The following is a 13,876-nucleotide window of genomic DNA, read 5'->3' as shown; positions in this document are numbered from 1 at the left end:
CCTCAACCCATTTACAGTGATTGTTGGAGGATTTTGAAGGGTTGAAGCAGTGGTCACCCCTCCACTGAACAAATTCAAGAATGACAGAAATTTTTTTGGATTGAGGCTGAATCCAATTTTACATGGTGGCAATTGGAGGATTTGTAGGATTGAGGATGGTTCCTAGCCAAAAGGGCCTAGGGGATTAGGGTTAAGCCCATTTAGACTTGAGTAGACTTTCCCAGTCCAGCTGAAACGGAAAGTCTCAGTGTACGATGTGATATTTATGCAGTTACTCGGGGAGTCAGTCAGTCAGTCAGGCAGTGAGTCAGTCAGAGGAAAACAGGCTGGGCCATTGGGTCCAGCCAAACCGTACATTCATTAAAAAAAACTACTTGAGTAACAGACATTAGTACCTTTGGTAATGGCAGGTTGGCAACAGGCACACTGAACCTCTTGCTGACTCCCACTGGTATGAGGATCTCCTGGCCATCATTCACAATACGAGGGCAGGCCATCTCCCCGTTAGGTTCACCCTGTCAAAATAAAACAAACAAGAATCAACAGACTCATGTGGCAAACAAAATTAGATGCCATTTGTATTTCTTAGGTGGAACCACGACCGCGCACATGACGCATGCGTTCTTAAATGGAGGCGCATGCGCATTTTCGTAGAACGCCATGGTCCAGTGGTTACGGTGTTTGACTCGCACACAATGGTGCGTGGGTTCGAATCCTGCAAAGAATATGGCGTTTGTGCCCTTAGGCAAGACACCAACTACAATTGCTTCTTTCCACCCAGGAGTATAAATGGGTGCCTGTGAGGGTCGAAGACCGATTGAGTGCTGATATCGGCTGCCGTGTGGTCTCATGGCCTGATGAACGGGGTAATGATTGTAAAGTGCTTTGAGATTGTTGATACGATGGAAAGCGCAACATAAGCACTACACTTATTTTTATTATTATCATTTTATTAACCCTACTGGTTGAAGGAACTACCTAAGCCCAAGCCTGGTGCCACCTCAGAAAATGCTTAGTTGGTGTGGACTCAGTGCACAAGCCAAGAACATTTTCAAAGTATTTCCTAACTTGGACACGTTTCTCAGTCCCAGATTCTTGTCTCTTCAACATTTTTGTAATGACTGACCTTCACTGAAATGATATACCGGTATGATGAAAAATATGGGGTCAGGACGCAACAGTCTTTCCAATTCTTTTAATGGGGTTTCATAATTATGCACGTAGCATTATCTAAAAAGACAACACCTCATTTTACAACACAGATAGTATCGAGTTTGGAGCAGCTCCAAACGTTTCCACCTACTATCTGATAAACAGTACATTTTACATCACACAGCAGTAAGATTCTGGAGTCAATCGGCCACTTCACACCAAAAACAGAAAACAAAAACAAAATGCATGGGTATGAAGCATATGGACTGACCTCTCGTTTGGTGACAATTCCATTGGGATCACAGGATGAGGAGTTGCCGATGCACTTGTTCTGGAAGATGCACCAGTCACACTTGTACTCATTGCCTACGCATTCCATGCAGCTGGTGAAGGTGCTGCAGTCGTAGAAGTCAAAGTCGGTGCTGACTATGTCTAGGCTCGTCTCCGTGGCGTGGATGGAAAGCTCCACACGCAGGAAACCTGACAAAGAAAAAGAAAGTGAACACGAACAGTGTATGAGGAATTGCTTTCTATTATTATACAGGGTGAGTAAAAAAAAACACGAAACCCACATGTCGGGACCATTGTTTTAGTGAAGTTCTGCATGTAGCACTTTCAAAATATAGGATATGAAAGCCCAATTCATAAGCTTTCTTTCAGTACAAGAATCATTCGAATCACTTATGTACTTTTCAAGTTACGGAATTTTAAACACAACCACCGTTTTAAAGTTCTGTTCACGGATCACAAGAAAGGCGTGCATTCTTTCAGCAAAACGAAAACCATTCACACACATCCCTACGTGATTTCTTTTGGTTTTGCTGAAAGAACACTTACCTTTTTTGTGGAAGCTTATGAACTGGGCTTTCATATCCTACATTTTGAAAGTGCTACATGCAGAACTTCACTAGAACAATAGCCCGACATTTGGGTTTCGTATTTTTTACTCACCCTGTATTTTTTAAATCTAACAATGAGACCTCAGGGATTACTCAGACAATTTTATAAAATTTACAGTCAATGTGATCAAGTTTACCAGTAGCACACCCAAAACTGGGGATGGGTCTTTTTTTTTTCAATTTCACTTACTCGCCATTGGAATCTTTTTCATAAACATAAAGCAAAATAGGTAAGAAGCTAGCATAAACCGTAACAGTTCCTAGTCTTTCCTCCTCCTAATAAAAGTGTTTCAGTCAACAGCACAAGATTATTTTATTATGATCAACTATGATTACAATGTCATCTGGATAGTCCATCAAGTGAGTTTGTAAATGTCATGATCTCAATAAAAATATATGATATAGTGGTTCAGTGTTGCGTGCAGTGTTGCATGCAGTCAAATATGAACCCTTTCCACGGAACTTGCAATACAAGTAGCAATTGAAACTATAATAATATTTATTGAAACGTCATTTGGACTCACGTTTTGCTTTGGTACATGTACTTGACACTCGTAAATATATAATTTTATCCTTGAAAATGGGGGAAACGAATAATCAGTTCCACGGCAATCATTTTTTTCTTGCAAATTTACATGTACGGTAGGCACGGAAATGAAATCAATGGAAAGCATGCATCACACAGTTGTAAGATCAAATCACAACATGCAATAGTCGAGATGCGATAGTAATCAGGAGAACCGTACATGGGCTGTTATTCACGAGTCGGCCATATTAAATTGAAAGCGAGGCAAAAGTTTCATTTTTGGAACTTGCGACGAGAAATCAAAGCAATGACAATAAAATTAATTACAAATTAACACCAGTCTGCTCTGATGAATAATTGAAAGTTGTGAATAAAAAACACCCTAATGTTTTTAAACCACATTTAAAAGAAAGTGAAAGTGAGGCTAGAATGCATAAATAGTCTGGCACCATCGCATTCAACAGTTCACAATATATAAAATACATTCAGGGAACTCGACCCAAAATGAGGTGTATCAATAGCAACTGTTACCCTTAGGTTCCCTTAAGTCCTGAAGGTAGGGCAACGGCAGTCAGAATAACAATGGTTCATTATAAGGTTAATTGCAGTAAGCTTTGACTCAGTGCAATTTCTCACATAGTGAAGAAAACAACCTCTCACAACAATGTAACATTACTTCAAAAAAAAGTACGCTAACGAAGTTACGCAGCCAATAAAAGTCAGCGCTACTAATGTAATTTCAGAAACAAACGGCGCGGACACTGAATACTGCCGAGTGTACCCAGGAGATTTGTTATCTCGATTTATTTTCCATTCCCCAGGGTAACTTCAACTTGAGGCCCAAATTTCTGTTTGGTCATGATAAGCCTGTAACAGATCCCTCGCTAAAAAAAAACTCGCAACGACCCCCCCCCCCCCCCCCCCCCCCCCCCCCCCCGCGAGTTACCAATGCATTGTTCCTGTATGAGCAAGCAGTTATTAAGAAAGACACCTCCAGGTAATGATAATGTTATTTCGGACGCGCCCAAGGGAAGATCCACAACCACCACTGATGGAATATATCAGCGATGTCATCGTGTGCACACCGCAGACGGATTACCCCAAATGAAAGAAGGAAAAAAAGACCTCGCTCTGCCCGTGCCAGTGCCGAGAGGAAATTCTCCATGACTCAAATGGAGCGTCCTTGCGTGAATCTCACGATGTGTATGGTGATACCTAGGATAGCCGAGGAGCGTCTTTCATCTCCGACACGCATTCACGCATAATCCGGAGACATGCTGGATTCTACCCTGGACGTTTATCGCATTATTGGCTGCACAATGCTCACAGCTAGTGCACCGAAGTAATTGAAGTACCAGTTGCTAACTCATGTCATTCAATTCCTACATGCATTTCATAATCGGAGCCAGTTGTCGGATGTTTACGATGGTTTATTCCCGAGTCCTTGGCCCTCGGTTTTTCAGGTTTCAGTGTCTCAGATAATTGGCTCAGCGGAAAAGCTGAGTGGCATATTACCAAAGTCAGGCAACATTAACTGACAGACAGGGAAACCATATTTCCTGGTTGTCTCAGGGTTTATGATTGTCAGTTGAATAAAACATACAAACAGTCTGAAAACCTGACAATTTGTAATGCTTTCCTATTACTTTCTATGTTCATAATGTCATTCTTTGTGATTCATACACAGTTTTCAAAATTCAAAAAGGTCTCAAACACAGTTTTCAAAATTCAAAAAGGTCTCAAGCCTGCTTGATTTTTGTGTGGAAACTTTCAAGTGTCTCCACATTTGGAGTTCCCAAAATAAGTAGCCTAGAAGTTGCGATGCCTTACAACCCTGTCTGCAAGAATTTTTTTGTGAGGGGAAGCAGAGGCGGATGCAGATTTAGATCAAGAGGAGGGTTTAGCTGCCAAGAGGGGTAGAAGGTGGGGGGTTATCACACATTTGCCGTGTTTTTCTACATGTTCTTCCTATTTTCTTGCAGCCCAAGAGGAAGCTTAGACGCCTTAACACCTCCGGTAGTTACACTGCTGGGAAATAAGTTTTAGGGATTTGTAAGTTTTCATCTGTCTTGAAAAATATACATTCCACAAGGACAAATCGGTATTCAGATAAAAGACAGTTCTGGTGTAAGTTTTGCTCTTTTTTTTTTAAATCGGCTATTTTTCTTCTTCTCTTTTCTGGTTTTACCTTGCACTGTTGACGGCAGTTGGTCACTAGGGGGTGTCAAGCATCGGACCGAGGACGTGTTGGTTGTGAAGTCTACCGTAGTAGGCTGCATAGGCAGATTTCCAAACTTACACTTGTAGACGAAGTCAGTGGTTGGATCCAGTTGGGGTAGGCCTCTGGTTTTCAGCGTCAACTACAAATATAAAAGAGTGAAGTAACGTACATGTAAGCCGTGTCCCAAATGGGTGTTCAGCTATGGCTATGTCTATTGTCAGTTTGTGCCCAAGTACCGGGTAGTTGTAAATAAATTGGTGAAGACTTAGACAATAGCTCTAACCAGAAAGTTTGGACCACTAACTAAAAAACAGACAAAAGGGAAATCATGTTAACTTTTACACAGTGGCAGTTGGAGAATTTGGCAGGATTGAGGATGGTTCCCAGCCAAATGGCCCTAGGATTAAGGCAAGGACATTTTAAATTCATACTGACTTTTGAATTATATTTAGTTAGTCGCTATCATTCCTTTCAGTGTGAATGGGGTTGACAGAGGAGAACTTTTTGAAGGCCTGATTATCCCCGTCCCTAAACTGCATTCGAACCAGAAGGGAAAAAAAACATGTCTGATGAAATGAAACACCCTTCACATTAAGGAAATGCCATCCGGAGTACCCACCCGGTCCCAAATGCTGGACAATTACAGATTTCTCCTAAGTAGGGTCCGGGTGATTGAGTGAATTTCCTCCTAGCTATTGGATTACATGGGAAGTCTGAGGAGTTGACATGGACAGACAGTCATTCAGATATTTCTAATCCAGATACCGATATCCTCCCGGAATCCCGATTTTTTTTTTTGCTTTTGGATTCTCGGGAGAATGTTGGGCCTCACCCATTCCAGATTTCCTCCAGAAACTGAGAGGGGGTCCCGAGAGGAGGGGAGGGGGGGGGGGGACCTAAATGGATTTTTCCTTTGCCCTCTTTACTCAGAAAGCCCAAGGATAAATCATGTGTAAGTACATGTATGATAAAACTTCAAGACAGATTTTTGTGCATGGGCGGACACGATCAACAGGTATGCAACTGTAAAGCCACCAAACAAATAACACAAGGAAATTCCAAGACTTCAGAAGACTTTGCACAGTGTTTTCATTTTTTTAACTTTTGAACAAAAGAGGAAATCAGCTAATCTGAGGAAAAGTTGCATGCCTGTATAAACTATAGGTGGGGGCGGGCTGATGTCATCCGATGAAAATATCTACTCATTTGCACACCAGTTTTCATCGGTTGCTATGTGTTACCATTCAGCACTCCAGACTCAAGAACCATTGAGTTTCAAGAACATAGGTCTGGAAGAGCTAGATAAGCCCATGTAAAAAAAATCCCCGATGTCCGCACCTATCTATTCCTTAGTCAAGTCCATTGCCGAGTTCCATGAAAAAAAAACTCAACAGGAATTAAGCCTCAGAGAGTAGAAAGAATTAATGGTCTGAATAATGGAGATTTTAATTACATGTATGCGTACAAACCTGACTATTTGTAACTTACAGTAGGTTGAATACATACATGTACACATATAAATGTAAGACAGACTATTTTTTTAAAAAGGACTCGGGCTTAAGTCCATGGTAATAGACCTAAAAGTAATACATCAAAAAAATACATGTGCACTTTCCTATGGGAGCCAATGGGGACGCCAGCTAATCATCCCCACCTGGCTCCCATAGCAAAGCGCGCACATGTGAACAAAGCGAGACGTCATTATGTCTAAGGTCTATTCTGTCCTTTTGCAGTCATATATTTTCAGTACACCTTTCTCAAGATGTGCATCTACTTGTACCGGTAAACGCCCGTGTTCTTACTTATTCAAAGCATTTCTCTAAATACCCTTGGTGCTTTGGCTGCTTCATCATCTTATTATTTCAGTTTCCAGTAGAACTGACTGCAGCACTTGGAAACAGGGGAGAGTGGGGTTAGTTAGAGCGATTTCACAAAAACATCCGCATAAAACAATAACAGATTTTACTGAAGAAACAATAACTTTAAAAATCCACATTGAACAAAATCACCTCAGGTGTTCCAACTTAATAAGGGTACCCCATCTGTACCTATGGGGTTAGGTGAAAAACTTAATGTTTCAATGTATCCCGCCCTCCAACTAACCCCACTCTTCCCTACACTAAATGCTTCCCAGACCCTCCTTCCAACTTCCCAAAACTACACTTGACAAAAACGAAACAGCCCCACTGTATGAGACGAAGAGTCTCTTAATAACAAGCTTTCAATTTCATCAGTTTCAATTCCGAGGGGAAATAACAACCAAAAATATGTTATTTTTATTGCCAATGTTAGTTTTGATTTAGAAACCTAACTACATTACCTCACAAAACAAACATTTACAGACAGTTTCAGTACAGCAATAAATACTTCAGATCAATGCCTTTCAAAACAAATTATACAAAGTCCCGTTTGATTTGTTTCCACTTCCAAGACAAACACAACTTCAGTATTACACTTAAATGTACCGGTACATACACACTGGACATTGTCCATTCCAATACGAAAACAACTGTCTAATTTACGATCTCCTGTTAATTTCAGTCATGTCCTACAGGATAAGACACATTTGTTGAACAATGCAGGCCAGAAACCACAATAACATTCAGTCTTCCCAAACCCTGGAAGCTTGCCAAGTTTTAGGTCTCAATTTCTCACAACCGACAGTGCACTTTTCCCCCCGAAAGCAAAAGAATAAAACACCACCAAAAAAATATTTGACCACTCTGCAGTTTTGGTTTGGAGGTTTTCCTATTAAAAGAAGAAAGATTGACAAGTGTCCAACCTTGAACAAAAGTCAACTTCTCCCCCTCAGCGTGTCCGGGTCAATACCATAAATCCTGGGCTGGTAAACCCATCAATTACCAGGATAGGATATATTGGATATCATTTAGATTTCCCTGTGACTTGTTCCTTTTTTTTTTTCAAGGCAAACCACAAATGCTGACTGTTCTCTTTAAACCATGTTATATTATCTACCTTTTCTTTCAGTTTTTGGTAAAATAACTAGAACGTTTCTTTCATACTGCATGAACTAGAACTGGAAATAAACTAAGGCTGTCCCAAATATGCCGAATAATCATAAATTCGATCAACAACCGAATATTTGAAAAGCATTTTACCTGTTCGAGTATTCGAAAGAAAAAACTATGCATGTACACGACTGTGATGTTATTATAATCGTAAACTTGCAGTGCTATTTTGTCAGATGCCACTGTTTGTCAACGGTGACAGCAACTTTTTTGTGGACGGCAGTTCATTGTTTTCCTTTTAGCAGGTTAAAGGCCCTTGACAGTTCCTAACTGCAAAACATTCCAGCGACCCATAACATCGATCACTGCATGCATATTTTACCCGGGGCACTTTGCCTACAACATTTGATGGGCGCGGCACGCTGTTGCATCTGGCGTGTGTAAACCTGATCGGCTGGTTTCGAATATTTGGTCAAACACAGTTTCGAATTATCAAATACTAAATTATTCGAAAATGGACAGCCCTAGAATAAACAACGTGTACACTGACTCTCAGTTGTATGTACCTCGAAACGGTTGAATAAACATACGTTTGGGTGAGGCATCCCGAAAAAAGGAAATTCACATTGACAAGTGTTAGGGATGAGATTGTCAATTTTCAAAACGGGACTGAAAATTTGATGAAAGGTCTGGCAGATGCATTTTTTTTCTATACCGATAATGTCTTTCACTCAAGATTCAAAAAGTGTTATTTCAGAAATTCAAAAAAAATGTACTACTTTTGAGAAGGGGGTAATTTAGGAGCTTTCCCATTCAGACATTGCATACAACAAAATTGGCCAACGATGTATGGAACGAAATGTTGCAAAGTTAGAACAAAAGGAGATCCCTTTCCAATGTGATTCCATACTTTTTAAAGTTATATTCACTCGGAGCACAAAATACCTTTCTATAGCCCTAACAGTCCTGAATCCTCCAATTTTAATACGATTTTGCATATCCCCTAGGGAGTTAGGGTTAAAAATCAAAAAGGCCTGCAAAGTGTAGTTTTTCGGGGGGGGGGGGCAAAGCAGTTTTTTTGTTCAATAACCGACAAAATCCATAAAATGGATCTATTGATTTTTTGTCAGCATGTCAATGACACACTTATTCCCTAAAAACACTGTTTGGGTTCTGTTCTCCTTTTAAAAAATAATGCCATATAAAAGAAGTCCTACAGATACACTGTATATGTGTAAAGGTACCACTAAGGAGACACGTTATCATAATTTCTTCACACGATGGGAGACATCGGTCATTAGGGAGACATTTTCATGTCTCCCTAATGTCACAGCCCCCCTTTAGAGGCACAGTTTTATTGTCGCAATTAGATTATATTTGTTGCTCGTGTTTTAATTAGTAAACATACCAAATTTCATGGAAAAAGGGCAAGGGAAAATTGGGTTAGGGCACATTTAAGTTTGAAAAATTTTGTGCACAAGTCTATGGGGATGTCTCCCAAATGTCAAATCCAGGGTAATAAGTATAACCAGTAACATTACAATGTACATGACAATTTCTATTTATTAGGTGTTGGGCTTTAGCCCAAAACCTATTGTTATTCTATGAATTCAATATTCTTGTTTTTGTTTTATTTATTCTTCAAGACAAATTCTTTTCCAGAACTGTTTGTCAAAATGGAAATATATATTTTTAATTTCTTTTTAGTCTGCAGATTATGGCAAAATTTCCATAAAACTTAAATTCCTGATTTCTCAAAGCAGCCTCAACAAGTTGCCCAATGTAAAAAAAAAACCTCAAAAAATGTGTATTGACTCCTGATCTAAGGGCTTATTTCTTAAAAAGGCCTCCTGAAATGTAATTCTGACACGTATTTAATCACAGGATTGTGTACAAAAGACAAAGACGTTGTTGACAGTGCACTCCAGCATTGTGGGACGCAGGTGATATATTACCCCGTAGCCTGCCTAGTGTGTTGGCTCAATGAGATCATATAGGAAGTGCGGGTTGTTTGCTAGTCAACTCCAGATTGAGATGGATAGATATCACTGGTAATCAGCGTGTACGTACAGTCTGTGTAGAGTGGCTACCCTTATTCTTTTTTTACAGGGATTTTTTTTTTTTTTTTTTGGTTTAAACCTGTCTCGCTTTCCTTGACAATCTAAACACTGATTATTAGCAGCTTTAAAGATGCAATGTGTTTTGAGACTTTATCATGGAAATAACATGTACACTCAAGTCTGAAGGCTTTCTGTGTAGAAAGGCATTTGTTTCAGCCATAAGATACAATGTACTTAAAGCTCCTTGCAAAATGCTTAGCGAATGGACTGACCTGAAATTCACAAATGGTAAGAATCAGAGGGCCCCATAATTTGATCAAAGCAGAATCTCCCCTAAAAGGCGATGTCTTTGAGAATAATCAGATCAAAAGATTAAGCCACTTTTATGTTTTAAACCAATATACAATCAGTAATTTTACCACCTTGCCACAAATACATACGTGTATATGTGCATGTAATATTTCAAAGATGGATTCTGCAATGTTATGATCATTTTGATTATTTTGGGGAGCATGCAATTCCCAAAGTATGCTCACAAACCTAAAATGCACACATGTACCACGCTAAAAATTACTTGGTATGTGTACCGGTACATCACTGACAAGATATCCCACGTGGACCAAACCGAATGCATATCATTAGACCTGGGGAAAAAAAAGAAACTTGATTCCACTGTTGCTTGCTCATCCCTGCCACAAGGGAACGGGGAATAAAATCCCTACGGGCGGGCAGATTGCAACGGTTTGATTGGACGCGCAGATAAAATGACAAGAAATTAGGAGGGCAAATCCCTCAAGTCCGGCTAGCCCCAGCCTGGGATTACACGCAATTTGCCTATCTAAATTACCTCTTGCGCTCTGGTGCTGGGTGTGTTGGGTGGCTCCACGGATAGGATGGCGATGCACTGGTCCAGTTTGCCCAGCCAGCGTAGATTGGAAGGGTCTTCGGACCCGGCGCACTCGGTCTGACTCCGTCTTGTGCAGCTGCAAGATTCAAAGAAAACAATTTGTTAAGAAACTGCTAGGAGCAGTACACTTGTACATTTGGCTGTTTTTGCTCAGAAAATATTGTCTGTGCTAAGCAATTTCCAGATTAATTTCAATTCCATCTTGCACAGCTGCAAGTTTCAAGGGAATTTTTTTAAACTTTGGTCCAATTTCTCGAACTGCTGACCTAGAATGCTTAGCAAATTTTTGTGCTAAGCAGAAATCAGCTGAGGACCGGCTGGAAGCAATATGTCACATGCCATTTTGGCTGGTAACCATTTTTGCTAAGCAAGAATTTTCTGTGCTTTAAACTGTGCTTAGCAGTTCCATGATTTGGACTCTGTACGGTTAACAATATTTTTTTGTTGGTCTAATTTGGTCACTTTCTTTTTGATTCCCCCTGTATAGGTCTTTCCACAATAACGAGGTATAATTAACTGCAAATTTGGGATATGAGAGTGGGACATTGGAGGTTACAACAAAGCGAGATATTTTGTGCATTTTTTCCCTGTACATTCCTGAGGCCTTAATGATTTAGTGTACAAAAATATACAGGACTTTCTGTACAACTAAAACAGTGTGCCCACAGGCACACTTTTAAAACACCATCGATGATTTTTTTACCTCAACAATACCATTTCAGGCAGAATAGTTTCATTGGGTATTTGGTACCATTCCTATCTTCACTTTGAGTCAGGTTTTTCTCATTAAAATTCAGTAGGTCCCATTCCGGCTGATCAACAATGTTCCTACGTGCCTTCAATATATGTTACTGTGAACTTCCGAAGGGCATCAAGTCCCATTCAAAGTAATACTGACAAGGATTTACATTCCTCAATCCTCAACAATCTTCCAAAACTTCCCGATAGACTTTGAGGGATCAGGGAGGAAGGAAACCATTGACTTTTCAGACAAGACATGGACTTACATGTACATGTATGTCATGAACATGTCTGTCACAAATTATTCACATACTGGCCCATTACGGCAACTGCACGAACATATGGGGCATTCTATAAATTTGGGGTCCACTTTTTTTTCCTGTCGGGCCCCGTTACAGATTTTGGGCTTTTTAAATCAAAGTGTCATCTTTATGGTCTTTAACTTTTACATGGGATAATCGATATATCAAATATTCTCGATATTGGATTTCTGATATATCAATTATTGAAAATTCTGATATCTTAAGAGTTTAGGCACTCTCCTGAAGACGGTCAGAGCATACTGACCGGGAACGTCGAGTTCATACCTCTGGTTCTTCTCAGAACCATTCGCTTAGTTGAGAAATTATTCCGCAAACCTTTCATTATTTAATTCTGATATCGACGATGCTTATAAACCGGGTAGACATGTTTACACGAATGACTAATTAGGTGAAGAAAAAGCAGTGCACAAACAGAGTGTTCCTTGAAAAACAACCACAATGCGATGCCCAAATTTTTGTCAGATCATATTTTTGTTTAAGGCCTTTGTTGCTGCAAAGCAAATAATGATGAATGGAATAAGCTGCCAGAATTCTCTGATAGTCGAGACTTTTCATTAACAAACGACGACGATCAATTATCAAAACTGAAACCGATCTCTTGCTCCAACAATGCTCAGGGGGAAAAAAATTATTAAAATGAAAAATACACATGTTTAGACCAAGCCCTGCGATGAATGGTCTACAGTTGTATACATGGGTTCTCATGTTGCATTCGCGTGTGCCGGTAACAACAGATCAATCACAATGCACAGTGCCAAAAAATATTCTTCTTACAAAATAGAGGAGAAAAATGAAAGCACATATGCTTTTACAATGAGTTTAATACAATGGTTTTTAATTTTCTTCTCATCTTTAAGCCAATTCCAGGGCAGGATTAGATGATGGTTTCTTGGGATTCTTTACATATGTGTGTTTTTCTTGTGATAACCAAACTGCAGTATCAAGTGACACTCTATTAGGCTTCATGGTTAGGCGCTGATATTCGATTACACTGAGATGATTTGACGCATCGTCGCCGCACATACCCGGTACATGTAGTGATTTATAGGGATGCTGGGGGGCCACGCCTTATAAAATTGGCAACAAGCAACAATAATGCATCATATTTGTCAATTATATGCTCATGTAGTAGCGTACAAAATGTTCGCATGATTACTAATTTGATTGCTTTCATTTAGGCCTAAACCAACAAATTGTGTGTTTATGGTATTTACATTTGTTAAACCCGACGTACCTGAATTTTTTAAAGGCCAAGCTGCTGACTTAGGGCGTTAACATACATGTAAACACACATTTTTTTTCCTCAACCTTACATGCACATTTCTCGCTACCGATTTTGGATTTTTTAAAGTTAACTCCCGGATATTGTTAACTTACGGATATTTGTTTGTCACCCACACGCAAAGGCCAATTATGTCTAGTACTTTAATTGTGTAGTTTCAAATTGTCTCTTATGTTTTTTTTCTGGGATTCGTTTAGCTCCATGTACATTTTACTCTTTTGCTTTTCTCTTGGCTTCTATTTGAGTAGAAAGAAATGCCAAGTTGGATTTTTAAAAAGCAATACATATCTGGATGAGGAAGTGCATAATAAAAACAATATTGATAATTTGACACATCAGGAAGGACTTCGGTTTCACAGAAAATACAGCTGCACCACATAGATATATTCAAACACAAATACAGCAGGAAAAACAGAATATTCTATGAAAATAACATTCAAGCCAATGTGTGAAAATGGCACATGAACGACACTATCAAAATGCAGCAGCTATTGAACACTGGCTGGAAAAATCCCCTGCAGGCCCCACGGTATGTGCTGCAAAAATGTCATCAGTCAGAATAACCTCTGACCTTATAGACTTGGCAACAGTGTGTGCTTCTGCACTGCATGAGAAAGGGGGGTGGGGTGACCAGGGGGGAGTGTTTCCGACTTCTATATGTATCCGTTTCCGGGAAGTAGGGAATTGTTTCCCATATATTTGAATTCTCTGGAGGAGTGGGCCGTGGGTGTCTCATAACTGGAAGGGAGGCCTATTTTTTTATTTTTTTTTTAGTATAATGGCTGAACATTTGTGT

The 13,876-nt window shown here is 39.7% G+C and overlaps 1 protein-coding gene across 2 annotated transcripts in view; it reads right to left on the bottom strand.

Annotated features, from left to right (window-relative positions):
- Positions 1 to 13,876, bottom strand: part of LOC119726697 (plexin-A2-like) — a 92,869-nt gene that overhangs the window by 41,578 nt on the left and 37,415 nt on the right. For both annotated transcript variants that reach the window (XR_005270852.1, XM_038198496.1), the window contains exons 6-9: positions 10,675 to 10,810; positions 4,766 to 4,937; positions 1,424 to 1,632; positions 396 to 515 (exon numbers count right to left, since the gene is read on the bottom strand). Coding sequence is in view for 1 of the 2 variants with exons in the window: in XM_038198496.1 (XP_038054424.1) it covers positions 396 to 515; positions 1,424 to 1,632; positions 4,766 to 4,937; positions 10,675 to 10,810 (637 nt within the window). In the remaining variant the exon portion in view is untranslated. The remainder of the gene's footprint in view (positions 1 to 395; positions 516 to 1,423; positions 1,633 to 4,765; positions 4,938 to 10,674; positions 10,811 to 13,876) is intronic.

This window comes from Patiria miniata, unplaced genomic scaffold, assembly GCF_015706575.1.
Source record: "Patiria miniata isolate m_02_andy unplaced genomic scaffold, ASM1570657v1 HiC_scaffold_2, whole genome shotgun sequence".
NCBI classification, from domain to species: Eukaryota; Metazoa; Echinodermata; class Asteroidea; order Valvatida; family Asterinidae; genus Patiria; species Patiria miniata.
Note: the sequence above shows the minus strand (reverse complement) of the source record. Positions and strands in the feature narration are given on the sequence as shown.